The following is a 16,305-nucleotide window of genomic DNA, read 5'->3' as shown; positions in this document are numbered from 1 at the left end:
AAAATATCAGCCAGGGTCCCCACAATTTCTTCTCTATCCTGTTGCAGTGTTCTTGGATATATCTGCTCAGGACCAGGAGGTTATTCACCTTCATACATTATAATAGATCCAACACCTCCTCGACTGTGGTATGGACTATCCCCAAGATATCACCACTAACTTCCCCAAGTTCCCAAGTCTTCATGTCTTCCTCCATGGTAAACACAGGAGAAATATTCATTGAGGACCTCATCCATTCCCTTCAGTTCTACAGTTACATGTCCACTTTGGCCCCCGAGGGATCCTATTCTCTCTCTAGTTATTCTTTTTCCTTTAATATACTTAAATAACCTCACTGCATTCACACAATCTTCTCAGCCAAGACTCTCTCATGCCCCTTTTTCACCCTCGTGATTTCCTTCTTCAGTAAACTCCTGTATCCCTTATATACCTCCAGGGATTCCCTTGATCCCAGCTGCCTGTAATGGCGCCATGCCTCCTCCTCTTTTCTGGTCAAAGCCCCAATAATTGCTTGAAGGTTCCCTATTTCTGTCAATATTGCCTTTCACCCTCAGGAATATATAGACCTTGAACTCTAGCTATTTCACTTTTAAAGGCCTCCCACTTGCCGGAGGCCCCTTTGTCTGTAAACAAACAACTCCAATCAGCCCCTGCTAGCTCTTGTTTAATTCCATCATATTTGGCTTTGCCCCAGTTTAGAACCTGAACCTGTGGATCAGTTCTGTCCCTCTCTATACCTATTTTAAAATTAATAGAACGATATTCACAGGTTCCAAAGTGTCACCTCTGTCACCTGTCCTGCCTTATTTCCCCAAGAGTAGGTCAGGTTTTGCCCCTTCCTGAGTGGGACCTTTTATATACTGCTTGAGAAAACTTTCCTAAACGCAGTTAAATTCCACTTCATTTAAGCTTTTAACGTTCTGGCAGCCCCAGTTTATGTTAGGAAAATTAAAATACCCTAACATGACAACCCTTTTGCTCCTGCAAGCCTCCCTAATCTCCCTGCATATTTATTCCTCTAATTCCCATTGACTATTTGGGGGCCTATAGTACAATCCCAATAACATCACCATCCCCTTATTTCTTAGTTCCACCCACAAAGTCTCACTGGATGATTCTTCATCCAATTCATCTGATTGCTGCTGTGATAATCGCCTTAATCAAAAATGTAACTACCCTCCCCTCTTGCCACTACCTCTGCCCCACCTAAAGCACTTGTACCCTGGTACATAAAACTGCCAGTCCTGTCCCTCACTTAACCATGTTTCTGTAATGGCTATAATATCCTAGTCCCCATCTACTTATCCACGCCTGGAGCTCATCAGCCTTACCTATCAGCCCTCTTGCATTGAAATAGATGCAATTTAATCCAACAGGGATTCCTTGCTCCCTGTCGTGTTTCAGCCTGACCTGTCTCTTCAGCCTATTTCTGATTACTGTATCTTCTTCCAGCCTCGCACTTCAATCCCTGCTATTGAGGATTACCACCGCCCCCCCCCACCTCCAGTCTAATTTAAACCCTCTCTTGTAGCACTAGCAAACCTGGCCACCAAGATGTTGGGCCCCCTCCAGTTCATGTCACCAAAAGGTCACAAAAGAAAAAGTTGCATATTACTCACGAATCAACAAGATTTGGTCTGAAATTTACCTGAGAGAACCCAGCACATCATGCTTGTTGAAGCTGTCCATAATTTCCTTCAATTGGTCACAGCCTTCCTCACCAAGACAGTTACCTAGGTGAAAAACATTCTCTTTCAAATGGGTTTAAATTCAAATACCTGTACAAGCTTTGATGGTCAGTCCCAGGTGGGCACTTGGTCCCCAGTAATGAGTTGCCATTATTCCCATGTCAGTTTACCGCTGCCTGCTCCTGAATGCAGTCTTAAGACAACCTCTTATCTTCAAGTTCTAAGAAACAATCAACAACCTGAAATAACTGCTTTGCTCTCCATAGATTTTACCTAATGTTCTGAATGCTGTCAGCATTGTTTTTATTTCAGATTCACCAACTCTGCAGCACCTGGCCCCACTCAATGTTGCTTGCTCTAATTGGAGGATCCTACATTTCTCTAGTTTCCATTATAACTAAAACACGCTGGTTTGTGATGCAGAGTAACGTGTGTTCAACTTCTGCACTAGTTGAAGTTATCAAGGACTCTCCTTATCAACTTCTCCCCTAGCTTGAGGCATGGCGACATTCAGTTTAAACCCCCATCAGTCATCTCGAACGAGAAAGCAGCCTCTGGTCCAGTAGGGCTATTGTGACTTTACCTTTTAAGTCTACTGAGGACCTCTCTGGAGTGAGGCAACTGTTTGACGTGCTCGTGGGTCATCCCTCAGAGTCAAATGTGAGGCAAGAGAGCGGCCTCCATGAATGATCAGAACAAGGAGAATGATCAAAACTGCACTATTTGTGTGATTCTGCCCCACATTCTAGCAATAAAACCAACTGAGCTAATCAAATCCACCATCATGTCATCACCTTCATACAAGTGAAGACATTATTTTAATTGCAGAGATAACAATCAAGCCAGCTACAATTTTCAACTGACAAATACACAAGAGGACATTTTCCCAGATAGGACCCTGGATTATGATTGAGCGTTTTCTCTTTAGCTCGGTTAAAAGGTCAACTGTAGCCCTCAAACATGACTTCAGATTATAATAGCTCACACTCTGACAGCTTCATCTTGTGCAAGACATCTGAAGTTTCTTAAACTTTTGTAAAATTCAGTGAACAAACATGATCTTCAGATCTTTAATATTGTACTGAGAACCTTTCAGATACTGAATAAAATCAGCACTCTTTTACTGGTTGCCCAGTAAAAGAAACTGGGCAAATAGTTATTATTAATAATAATAATAATCGTAATACAGAACAAAATCGGCTTTCTGAACGTCAATTACCTGAATTTCGGAATACCCCAACAAATCGGTCCCCAGCCATCTCAATTGGATTATAGAGGTTATTCTGTATATGGTCACCTCTTCAGAGAAGTATGTCACTAAGCAGTTTAGACCATTCATTCTTCAGACTAGTTAATCTAAAGCAATGATTTCAGACCCCATACTTTTGTACATTCTTAAGTATTTAATCTAAATAGGCTTCTGAAGGGCAAGACAGTATTGATTAAAGAAACTGGCCTTGCTCTCAAATCAGCAATAAGCTGAACTGGGATTACCAAATCACCAGCCAAGTAGAATATACAACCTACCAATGAGGAGCAGGTAGCAGCCATTCAGTCCAAAACTACTCCACCATTCAATAAGATCACAGCTGTTCTTAGAATCACAGAATGCCTAACGTGGAAGCAGCCCATTGAGTACACTCTGACCCTCTAAAGAGCACCCCACCCGGACCCACCCCTTACCCCATCCCTGTAACCCTGCATTTCCCATAGTTAATCCACCAAACCTACACATCCCTGAACACAATGAGCAATTTAGCATGACCATTCCACCTACCCTGCTCATCTTTGGACTATGGGAAGAAACTGTGCACCCAGACACAGGGAGAATGTGCAAACTCCACAGAGATAGTCACCCAAGGCTGATCAAACCCTTAGTCCTTGGTGCTGCAGTGCAAATCACTGAGTCACCATGTTGCCCCATGATCTGTTCACATTCTAACTTTCAAATTCTCCATCTACCCTCAATAATCTCAAATATCCCATCTTACAAGAATCTACTTTCAACTTAAAAATATTTATGAGCCTGGATCCAATGTCTTCTGAAACAGTATTTCTTAGGTGCAGAGCAATCGGCATCTCCAGCTGATGCAACAATAATGCATCTCGGTTCAGGGTGTCACAACAGAATCAAGCATTTCTACAAACAGGCAACTTCAAAAAAAAAAATCTGCAAATATCATTTATGTAGAAACTTAACTTTCCTTTCATTGAAACATAAATTTTCCTTAAACCAGACTGAAAACTGTCAACTAACTTTTACATCCATCCTCCTCAAATCATGGTTTTCAAAGTGTATAATAACAAACACCCCGATCTTAACTTGAAGAGTGCAGAACTGAAAAAACAAATTAGAAACCACATGTACCGTTTAGATCAAGTTTCTCCAGCAAGTATTTATGCTCCACAGCTTCAGCTACCATGATTGCAGCATTCTTCCGGATCTCTCCAAATGAAAGGTTAAGTTCCTATGGACACAAACCCAGTTAATCAGTGGCATTAAAAATAATAGAAGGATATCCCAATGAGGTGAAATAAAGAAAGTAACAGAGCTCTCCAAAGCGGGGAAAAAATAGCTAACTTCCAAAACAGGCTGCCCTCAATATTGTAATAATGCATTTCAAAATGTTTAAAAGTATTGAGTCAAAAGACCTGTGAGGACCCAAGGTGATTTCTGGTCTCGAAAAGGTTAGCAGTTCTTTCTTCTTAGCTGATCTCATTTAAAGTGCTGGCAAAATACGAATAGACATTGCTAGCAAGAGATAGGGAGGTTTCTGCTTCCGACTGAATGCAATGAATATTGTTGAAAGCACGTGCAGGAGGGCAACATCAAGCTGTGTTGTAAAAACTCAGTTTGAATCTACAGATTGGCAAAATGGGTGAGTTATAAGTGGTCAACAGACTGAAGAGTCTCATTTTGGGTGTGAGATTAGCATGAACCTTTCGTTATGCCCTATTTCAAACAAATAGGACAGAAATTGGGCCAGAAGACTTGTCCCAATCTGCTCTTGATCAACTTAGGGAGTCATAGAACTGTACAGCATGGAAACAAACCCTTTGGTCCAACACATCCACACTGACCAGATATCTTAAATTAATCTAGTCCATTTGCCAGCATCTGACCCATATCCCTCTAAACCTTTCCTATTCAATTACCCATCCAGATGCCTTTTAAATGCTGTAATTGTACCAGCCTCCATCACTTCCTCTGGTAGCTCATTCCATACACACACAAGGAGAAAGTGAGGACTGCAGATGCTGGAGATCAGAGCTTAAAAATGTGTTGCTGGAAAAGCGCAGCAGGTCAGGCAGCATCAAAGGAACAGGAGAATCGACGTTTCAGGCATAAGCCCTCCTGAAAAACGTCGATTCTCCTGTTCCTTTGATGCTGCCTGACCTGCTGCGCTTTTCCAGCAACACATTTTTAAGTCCATACACACTCCACCCTCTGTGTGAAAACGTTGTATCTCAGGTCCCTTTTAAATCTTTCCCTCTCATCTTAAACCTATACCCTCTAGTTTTAGACTGCCCACTCGAGGAAAAAGACCTTGGCTATTCACCCGAACCATGCTCCTCATGATTTTATAAGCCTCTAGAAGGTAGTCATCTCAGCTTCAAACACTACAGGGAAAATAGCCCCAGCCTTTCAGCCTCTAAACTATCCAACTCTGGCAACATCCTTGTAAATCTTTTCTGAACCCTTTCAAGAGTCACAATATCCCTCCTAAAGCATGGAGACCACAAATGCATACAGTTTTCCAAAAGTGGCCTGATCAATGTCCTGTACACCCACAAGACCCCCCGACTCCTATATTCAATGCACTGACAAAACAGGAACTTCTTTTAATGTCATGTCAATTTCAACATCTGTGTCAATGTTATATATGATATGGAGGTGTCGGTGTTGGACTGGAGTGGACAAAGTTAAAAATCAAACACCAGGTTATAGTCCAACAGGTTTATTTGGAAGTACAAGCTATAACCAGGTGCCATGTGATTTTAATAATGTTATTTATGACCCAATAAAGGCCACAACATGGGTTTCAGTTAGCATGCTTACTTAAGAATGTAAGAAAGACAGACACAAATAGGCCATTCAATTACTGAGCTCATTCAATATCATGATTGATCTTTTTGGGGCCTTCACTCCACTTTTCTGCCTGTCCCCCACAATGCTAGACTATCTTGTCATTCAACAACCTGTCTAACTCAGCCCTGAATTTGTGTTTATGACGAGCCTCCACTGCTATCTAGCGAAAGAAAATTCCAGAGGCTAACAGCTCTTTCCGCATTGTATTGAAGTGTCCAGTTAATACATTGCTGAAATGTGAACCCATAACCTTCTAGTTAAACTGCATAAATTAAACTGCACTCAGGTAGCAGCTTTTAAGGGAATGCTTAGACAACTTATAATGGGAAAGAAACACTTGGTTTCACCTTCTTTTCAATATCGTTGGGAGTAGTTTGATAAAAAGCACTTCTATTTTCTCCTCCATGTTTTCATAAATTCACAGCTGAAGGATTGGCAAATGCTTTTCTAAGAACGATTAAACAATAATGGCACTAATGGTTTTACTTCCTCTCATTTTGACAAGGGCCTGTCTGGATTTTAAGTGCCTGCACCAGCAAATCACTATGTTGAAGATCCTTGAGACCTAGCCATGATATCACAGTTATCATTCTACATCCCAACAACCTGCTTTTTTCAAAAAAATTCCTTTCACTCAGTAACTAGCTCTCAATAAGACAGCGATCTCAGTATCACTGCAAATCAAGCATTAGAATCAGAAGACATTTCAGTATGACAAAGCTCCATCCAGTTTGCAATACATTCACAAGTCACTTTCTCTTCTGTTTTTATTTGTAGCAATTCAATTTTCTACCAGCAATATCTGCCAAACCTTCTATAAAAATCACCTAAATTTATAACACTATTAATATAGTAAACCATTCAAAAAGGGACATTTCAGCAATATTATTAGACAAATATTGACACCGACACAAGCTTCAGAATAGCTGACCAAATCTTTGATTGTGGAAACAGTAACTCCTTTCCTAACAGACATTGGCTATTCATCCAAACCATGCCCCTCCGACACCCCAAGAACAGGTTCAAGAAAGCTCACTTTCTCCAGGGTTAAAAAAAGGTACGTGCAATCATTGCTGGCCTAGACAGCAGTGCCTATGTCACATAATCAAATTTTAAGAAGTGTTCAGCAACTCTGAGGCTAGAGGTGCAAGAGGAACGGATATTAAATTTCCAAGTGTCTTGCAACAATCCACTAAAGCAATTGGTACTGGGAGGTGAATCAGATGATTGGAGGTGTGGGTAGTAGGAGAATAGGTAAAAAGACCTGAAAATTTATCACAAACCTTGAGATTCTGCAATCCAGACTTTATTGCTTCAGCAATCGCTAGAGCTCCTTCTGACCGTACAAGACAATCTCCAAAATTTATGACTTCAATGTTATGGAGCGCCTTTAGCGTCTATAAACACAATGGGAAATGTCAGTTAAACATCGAATGAATGTGTATATAACTGCCAGTGTCAAGAGATTCCTACTTCAGCCTGGCTTAAAAGAGAAAGGTAAACATTAGAGGAACAAAAATCAGCATCTGCCTCAGCCTCTTACCTCAGCCATGGCAACAGCTCCTTTCTCTGTGAAGGTGTTATCATTAAGGTTTATGACCCTCAGGTGCTGGTTTTCAGTGAATGCCTTAGCCAAAGCCGTAATACCTGGATGGTTTATTCCGTTTTGGGTCATGTGTACCTCCTCCAGAGTTCCTATGGACTAAACAAAGGGGTTTCATTCTTCTGGTTTCCTTCAGTTTATTTCTCCCCCTTCATCACCCACGCATTCAATTTGAGAAGCATTTAAAGTGGTCAGTTTAATATTGTCAACATGTCATCATTTACCACATGAAGGAAAATGGGAATGTGGCCTTTAAACAAACAAAACATTTTCTATCAGTTTGCAGATACACAGAAACGATGCAACTTGCGTTCCAGACCATTGAATCCTTCCTTCGCTGAATGCTCAAACTGCCCTAATTCAGATATTTTCTCATCAACCTGCTTAGATATATTATGACATGCCTCTGAAGCAGGTGGGACTTGAAACCAGGGACTATCCTAGTATATAAAGGTTGTGGGGAGAGGTGACAATTCACTGACCACTGCAAATATTGAATGCCACCAAATGGGCTCATTAGGAAGCAATCAATTGTGGGTAGTCTGGCATTGATTATTAAAATCTAGCCTAGTTTTACTCAATGTCTCCACATGAAAAGATGAAGTTGCAGGAGAGAAAGAAAGTAACAGAAAAGAAAAACTTTAGGCTCAACTGTTATTCTACTTGAAACAGTTGGCAGCACTCAAGAGGAGCTTAAAAATGTGTTGCTGGAAAAGCGCAGGAGAGGCAGCATCAAAGGAACAGGAGAATCGACGTTTCGGGCATAAGCCCTTCTTCAGCACTCAAGAGGACAGAAGTCTAAGTTATGAGGGAATGGAGGTAGAAATAGTGAAAGCTTCAGTCACAATCTTGGTTTTTTAAATAATTATTCTTGGAATGTGGACATCGCTGGCTCGGCCCACGTTTATTGCCCATCCCTAACTGATCAGAGAGTAGTTAAGAATCAACCACATTGTTGTGGGTCTAGAGTTATATGCAAGTTAAATTCAGTAGTGACAGTTGTACTTCTATAAAAGGCATTAGAAAACCAGATGGATTTTTATGACAATCAGTAGTGAATGTGTGGTCGCCATCATACTAGTTGTTTTAACTCCAGACTTTTTTTTTAAAATGGAATTCAAATTTCACAATCTGCCATTTTGGGACTCGAACCAAGTCCTCATAACATTGGCTTGAGTTCTAGAATAATTGTTAAGTAACATACACAAGTGGATCCAAAGGACTAAAGATTTCCAAACGATATTCGCATTAAAAACAAGTGAACATGGTGAACAAGGTAACTAAGGTCAGTCAGCCTAATGCTGGTGGTCAGAAACCTCTAGATAGTATGATCCAACAAGAAAGTAATTTTGAAGAACATGCTGTAATAAATGACAGCCAGATGTGTGAGAGGCTGATAATGTGTGTTATTTATTTGAAAAACTCAATAATATTGCCAAAGGTAGTGCAGTTAATGCAAGTGTCAAAATTCTGAAGGTATTTGTTCAAGTGCCCCAAATAAATTGGTTGGGAAAGGTTGAGCCCAGTGAGCTGAATGAAGCAATGGCTATGTGGTTACAGAATGGGTGAAACAACAGTAAGTTAAATGCCAAGTCAAAAGGATATCAGACTGAAGGGTAGCACAAAAAAGTGATTGCCACAGAAGTCAGCATTGGATCCAATCAATTTGATTTATCATTGAGATCCAGCAGACAGCTGAATGTACTGTTTTCAATGCTACAACACTTTCATCCTCTAAACAACAACTTGCAGGATCAAAGCCTTCACCAAGAATTTTCCCAAAGACTATGGATTTAATGGTAGCAAATCACTGAGCATCAGACCAAGGTGGCAAGGAAAGGCCATTATGTTCTCTGTCCTCAAACTACCACCTGTAGGGCTGTGCCTTAACATCGATTCATGTTCTAAGGATTCAGCAATCGAGAATTCGAGGATTGAGCTAGTATCCCAATGCTCCATTAAACTGACTGCTCCCAGCATCCTGTCCAATTTCCAGTGCAACAGCATTAGGAAACCCATAAATTCTTCCACACCATTTCATGCAGGCTTTTACCTTAAAAGCATCAGCCAGTGCAATGGCACCTTCATTCTCCAGACGATTCCTCCCAGCAATAAAAACTTTCAGTGCCATTGGCTTTCCCAGGGCACTTGACAGACGGTGGCATTCACTAAGTGCAGCAGCAAGAATCTGCAATAAAACAGAGCACATAGTACAAACAGGAGCCAACTTATAAACTATCAGTGCATACTTAATATCATAATTGCCCATGGCTGAATATGACAATGGCTACTAAGGTTTTTGTTTAAACTGACACAGACAAAGAAAATTTCAGCCGATGTAGTTTTTCACGTCACTCAAAATCATGGCCTTCACAAACAGACAACAAAATGACTAACTCTTAAGATGAGACTAGAATGAAACAGTAAGACTGACAAGGCAGCTCAGATGAAAACTAGATTTGAGATTTCTGATTTTTAGGGAAAGTTTGACCTACCTGAGATGAAGCTTTTTAAATAACTATATTTACATTTTTAAGAGTAGAGACATATTCGTACAAGAATAGAAATTTAAATTTATTAAATATTGGGGAATTAAACTTCTGAAGGCAGTTAGCATTGGATGCAGAGACTAGTATCAATAAACACCCTTGAAGAAACTTTTTTTTCCACCAGCACGATCAGGACTAGAAAAAGGTATAAATAATATAACCTCATAAGAGTACAAAGAGACAAATAACGTAGTTTGGGGAGGGGGGGGGGGGGGGGGGTGTAGAAATGATAGTGTAAATATTATAATTGATAGAAATTAACAACCTTTTTAATCTTCTGGACCAAGATCAGCAAGGGAAATGAACTGCACAACCAAATTTGAAAAGTTATTACTAATAAGTGTATGACACGGCTGGCCAATGCCTAGGAAGAGGCACAATGAGTGTTGGAACATGGTCAATAATCACAATAGCCCAAGGACAGGTGATAGGGAGTCTGGCAAAAATCACGAGATGATGGGAGGACTCAAGGTGGACCATGAAGTTGTCCATCATTGATAGTGTATTCACAGTATTGGATGTGTTGTTCAAATGGGATGTGGTAAGCATTGATGTCAATGTTGCATGTAACCACTGTAACATGGTATGTACAAATATCCTGAACTTGATTGGGAAAGGTAGAGTGTGACTGACTTCAGATCTGATTTGTAACTAAGAGGACAACGGGACCCCACCTAAAAGCCAAATTCGGAGTGGTCTCTGGCTTCTCTCACATGTGGTTAAGGAGCTCTAAATAAAGACAGATTTGCACCACTGAACACAGGACTCAGACTCCTCTTTAAAATCCCTCTCCAATACTTACTTAATCAAAACAAAAGTTGAAAAAACATTGTCCTGATAGTTCAGCATGAGTAAAGGGCAGTAAATTCAGAACGTTACACATAGAAATCCCTTATAGCAAAACTGTTTCACACGGACTTGCTTTGTCTGGTTACCCAACTACATACTGTAACTAGGCCACTTAGTACTTAAATGTGCAAATGCCAAGCATCATTTTGAATGTTAATTTATATGCTCTCTCTGGGTAATCGTAGGGAGAAGCAGCTTTTGATAATGGATAAACTTCACTAAGAACTGTGAATGCCCATGGCCTGATGTCATAGTAATGCCAACTGTAGAGTACACAAGAATGCACTCTTTGCCTCCATTATTCTTTGAGAAGCTTCATCTCAAATATTCCACATTTCCTATTTTAATTTATATTTGAGTTGATTTTAAAAATAAAACCGGCCACTTTCTGGGGTTCTGTGGCAGAGAATTAACATATTAGCTCTGTCAACACCAATATCCCTCGTAAAGAAATTAATGTAATTTTGTTTTACATTATGTACTACATTTTGTGAAAGAGAAAGAGCCAAACTCCAAGTCTGACTCTACTAACCACTGCAACAAGTATGGGTACTGCAGTTGTTATTAAACACCTGTATAGTAAAGAACAAAGGTTTTAAAAACTGAATTCCTTCTGCTGATCATTACCCAGTAACTCCTGCATCTGCCACTCCTACTAAAATGTTGGAATGTGGGAGGTTGCTTACAATGACCCCATTGGATAGGTGATACACACTACATCAGTTCTTACATAAATTGGCACTTAGCCGCTTGGAAAGCAACTAACATGATCCTACTATGGTCAAGAGGAAGGAGGAGGAAAAAAGATCTACAATCGAAGATCAATAACAGAGAAAATGTTAGAATCAAAGTGTAAAGAATGTGAAAATCGGACATTTAAGAAAGAATGGTAAAACTGGGCAGGGACAACATGGACTTATGAAAGGAAAATCATATGACAAACTTGGGAGTTTGAGGTAACTTGCAAAATTGAAAAAGGAATATCAGTAGGCAAAGTGCAATTGAATTTTCAGATTGTTTTTGATCCCACACAGAATATTTGTTAAATTAAATGAGATTGGGGGAAATAAAAATTATGGATTTAGAATTGGTTAACAAGCAGAAAGCAAAACACAGCTAAAAACTGATCTAAGGATGACTGATTGTTACTTAATGTTTCACTGGTAGACAAGCAGGAGGCTGGAAGAACACAACAAGCCAGCCAGCATCCACCTCCTGATGCTGCCTGGCTTACTGCGTTCTTCCAGCCTCCTGCAGTTTGGATTCCAGCATCTGCAGTTTTTTTTTGACTCCAACTTGATATTTCCCTGGCTGATGAGTCTGAAACCAGGGGACAAAATCTCTGCATAAGGGGTAGGCTATTTAAGATCAAGATGAGGAGGGATTTCTTCACTCGAGGGGGAGGTGAATCTTCGGAATTTTCTACTTCAGAGAGCCATGGAAGCCTAGTGAGCATGTTCAAGATGGAAAGTGACAGTTTTCTGGAGTCTAATTACAAAATCAAGGATTGTGAGAGAAAGTGGCACGCAGCTAGATGATCTAATTGAGCAGCAAAGCAGGCCCAAATTAGCTGAATGGCCTGTTCCTATAAACATTTTCTAACCTATTCAGTGATACTATTACATACCTCTTATTCAGGTGAGACTTGTGCCTGGGACTCCACCGAGGAACATTACCACCACACAAGAGCCTCAAAGCCCCTCTTCACATATACTAGGTAAACAAACCAAATTACAGGACATTCAAAAACAAATACCTGTCCACCGCCAATTCCCATGCCACAGTTATTCAGACGTAGCTCCTGCAATGTGTAACACACTTCACTCTTCAATAAGATTTCAATGCTCCGAATTCCATCTGGTCCAAATGCATTGTCACTTAGATCCAGTAGTGTCAGCTGAGCTCCTGCACTCATCAGTGCATCACCCAGCGATATCTTGTTAGAATTAAGAAACAAATAATAAGAGGTTAGAAATTGAGCACAGATATCTTGAGAAGCTCTCATGAATGCTGCAACAAGCAAGTGCCTGGAGTGTCAGAAGGAGGAGAGGGAATATGATGTCTTTCTCACCCAGGTGACACCATCAGCAGTGGACCATCACAACTGACATCAAACCCATCAGAACCAGCAATCTGGGCCAGGGTGGGGGTTTGGCAGCTAGAAGAATTGTGCAGTGCAGTACAGGAACAGGCCCTTCGGCCCATCATGAGGAAAACTGAAGAATGCTACATCTCCAGGCTCTTACATCCTGCATCCTATGCGACTTCATAAGATGTATGGCAGAAATAGCAGATGCATAGGTGCAATCATTCATTTTTCCCAAGATTCTGCAAAGGTCCCAACAGATTGTAAAACTACAATGGTTAGAAATAGTTCAAAGGTGTTTTACTAAATTGACAGTTTTCTCATGAAGAAGGGTTGGGAGGACTGGGCTGTTTTTACTATTGCGAAGAGGAGGAGTGAAGTGTGACTTAATTGAAGTCTAAAAGATTCTGAATGGTCTTGACAACGTGGATGCAGAAATTATGCTTCCTCCAGTGGGTCAGTCAACTAGGGTGTACCATTTAAAAGTTAGGAGTTGTCCTTTTTGGACAGAAACTAAGGTATTCTTTCTCTCTCTCTATTTCCAAATCATGGTGGTTCACAAATTTTTGGTGGTGTTCCAAAGCCTTTGTCCTTCTAAATAAATTGTCAGAAGTTTAGAAGTCGCCATCAAGGATCCCAAAGCAAGTTATTACACTACCTTGAAGGCGGTACACACAGCAGACATAGCATACAACAATGGCTAATTTAAACTTCAAGGATGAATGCAAGTTTTTTTCCAGGACTATGACCAATAATGGAAAGTTACTGCTGTTTTCAGCTTCAAGAAAAACAGTCCAACCATTTTCTAATAACAACCCTAATTTTTCACTATCGTTGCTTCAAGAACTCAATATTCATCAACAATATCTGTCTCCTTCACTTAGTGACCTTTGTAACTTGTTGTTAATGTGATTGAATTTGTCCTTACCAGAGCATGTGGGATCTCCGAACGCAGTCGGCCGGTGAACATATCGCTCCAGTAGCATTTCTGAGAGGGAGGAGAAGGAAGGGAACAAAAAAACTTCATTTAACAAACAGTCATTATTTTTAATGTAGTGACCATCGGCAAATTGAATTCATTTTTCTGTAGTGTAAGAAATCAGCAACAGCGAATTACAATTTTTTAGGTACTGTGATCACAAACTAAATTGCAGTCAATGCACCAAGGCCAGAAAGTTGCGGAATTAGTTGCACCACCACCTGACCCAAATGGTAGAGATCACAAATAGGAACCCATTCAACACGTTATCTCTGTCAAGGCTTTGTATAAAAGTATTTAAGGCTGAGCACACTACCTCACTCTCATTATATCTCCCTTGGATCCCTATAGTGTGGAGACCAGACATTCAGTCCATCAAGTTCACACTGACCCTCCAAAGAGCGTCCCAATACACCATCCTTACACCACAGAAGGTCAATGCACCTAACCTACATATCTCTAAACACCATGGGTAATTTAGTATGGCCAATCCACCGAACTTGCACATCTTTGGACCTGAGGAGGAAACCAGAGCACCCAGTGGAAACCAATGCAGACACAGGGAGAAAATGCAAAACCTTACACAGTCAGTCACCCAAGGGTGGGATTGAACCCTGGCGCTGAGGCAGCAGTGCTAACCACTGAGTCACCGTACTTCCTTGGTTCAAAACACCTTTCCAATTCTCTCTTGAAAGATGCCCCAGCCATTGTCTGCGAAAAAGCGTACCAGCTCTGACTGATGCCTGTATAGACATTTCTCCTATTATCTGTTCTCAATCTTGATGGCAGCTATAGATTCCTCAGGTGATTCATCATAAGAAAAAACAAATCAAAAGGGGAGTTATCTAGAAATACTAGAAATTTCAAAAAAATTACAGTAGGGCGGACCTCAGCCTCAGATTGAAGGAGGCCATTTGACCTCTGCTCATGCCAATCAACAACTCAACTACATTAATCCCATTTTCCAGCTTTTGACTCACAGCCCTGGACCTATGAAACACAAGTGAATATTTAAATACTTCTTATATGCTGAGATTTTCTGAGTTAGCCATGCTTTTAGGCAGCAAGTTACATGCTTTTAGGCAGCAACCCCAGGTGAAAAAGAAATTCTCAACTCTCCACCCCTTAAGTTAAATCTGTGTTTCTTGGTTATTGACCCCTCTACAATGGAAACCTGCCTATGTATCCACCTCACTATGCACCATATACTATCCCATATGCAGTCTTAACTGCCTTTATTTTCTGCCCTGCTCGCTTCAGAACACATTGAGATTGCTCTGATCTTCAGTACTTTCCAATCATAATGTAATGCCTTGCCTAACTAGCTGTGCTGGATGTAGCTGTAGTGTGAATGTAGGTTTGCTTGCTGAGCTGGAAGGTTTGCCTTCAGACATTTTGTCATCATACGAGGTAACATAATCAGTGAGCCTCCAGTGAAGCACTGGGAGTATGGCCCACTTTCTATTTGCCCATTTGAGGTTCTCTGCGCTGGTGATGTTGATTCCTGTTCTCTCTCTTGGGGTGGTAAATGGGTTCCAAGTCAATGTACTTGTTGTGTGTTCCGGTTGGAATGCCATGCTTCTTGGAATTTTTGTGTGTCTCTCTGTTTGGCTTGTCCTAGGATGGATGTGTTGTCCCAGTCATAGGATACTAGTGAGTGGGTCATGTCTTTTTGTGGCTAGTTGATGTACATGTATCCTGGTGGCTAGTTTTCTGCCTGCTTATCCAATGTAATGTTCGTTACATGCAGTGTTTGTTACAGTTCTTGCAAGGTATTTTGTAAATGGCATTGATATTGCTTGTCGTCTGTATAGGGTCTTTCATGTTCATTAGCTGCTGTTTTAGTATGTTGGTGGGTTTGTGGGCTATCATGATGCCAAGAGGTCCGAGAGTTCCGGCAGTCATTCCTGAGATGTCTTTGATGTAGGGGAGAGTGGCTAGGGTTTCTGGACGCTTGTTTGGATTTGTTGCTGAGAAATTGGTGGACTGTGTTCATTGGGTACCCGTTCTTTTTGAATACATTGTATAGGTGATTTTCCTCTGCTGCTCATAGTTTGAAGCTCCACATTAGCTGTTCGCTCTACTGCAACATCTGCGACTACACTATTAGAAGAACCAAAGACACACACATCCAAAACAACACCAACTTCATCAGCAAGCTAGTAGACCGACATCTTACCACCCACTTCACCAACAACAAAACCTACAGACAAACCAACAGAACACCCATGGGATCTCCAATATCAGGGTTCTTAGCAGAGGCAGTAATGCAGAGACTCAAACAGCTCTGCCAACCATCCAACCTAAACTTTGGGTCCACTACGTGGATGACATCTTTGTCATCACTAATCAAAACAGATTAGAGGAAACCTTCAAGACCATCAATAATACCGTTACTGGCGTAAAATTCACTAATGGGGAGGAAAACAACAACAAACTGCCCTTCCTAGATGTTGCCGTA

The 16,305-nt window shown here is 40.8% G+C and overlaps 1 protein-coding gene across 6 annotated transcripts in view; it reads right to left on the bottom strand.

The window, feature by feature from the left end:
- rangap1b (Ran GTPase activating protein 1b) overlaps nt 1-16,305 on the bottom strand; it is a 61,360-nt gene that overhangs the window by 25,348 nt on the left and 19,707 nt on the right. For all 6 annotated transcript variants that reach the window (XM_043679893.2, XM_043679898.2, XM_043679899.2 and 3 more), the window contains 7 exons: nt 13,794-13,853; nt 12,536-12,715; nt 9,435-9,569; nt 7,322-7,480; nt 7,062-7,175; nt 4,057-4,156; nt 1,649-1,733 (listed from right to left, as the gene is read on the bottom strand). In XM_043679893.2, the coding sequence (XP_043535828.1) occupies nt 1,649-1,733; nt 4,057-4,156; nt 7,062-7,175; nt 7,322-7,480; nt 9,435-9,569; nt 12,536-12,715; nt 13,794-13,853 (833 nt within the window). The remainder of the gene's footprint in view (nt 1-1,648; nt 1,734-4,056; nt 4,157-7,061; nt 7,176-7,321; nt 7,481-9,434; nt 9,570-12,535; nt 12,716-13,793; nt 13,854-16,305) is intronic.

Source organism: Chiloscyllium plagiosum, unplaced genomic scaffold (genome assembly GCF_037043375.1).
Source record: "Chiloscyllium plagiosum isolate Xiang-an unplaced genomic scaffold, Cpla_swu_hap1 HiC_scaffold_33, whole genome shotgun sequence".
Lineage (NCBI taxonomy): Eukaryota > Metazoa > Chordata > Chondrichthyes > Orectolobiformes > Hemiscylliidae > Chiloscyllium > Chiloscyllium plagiosum.
This window is presented reverse-complemented; position numbering and strand designations above follow the sequence as displayed.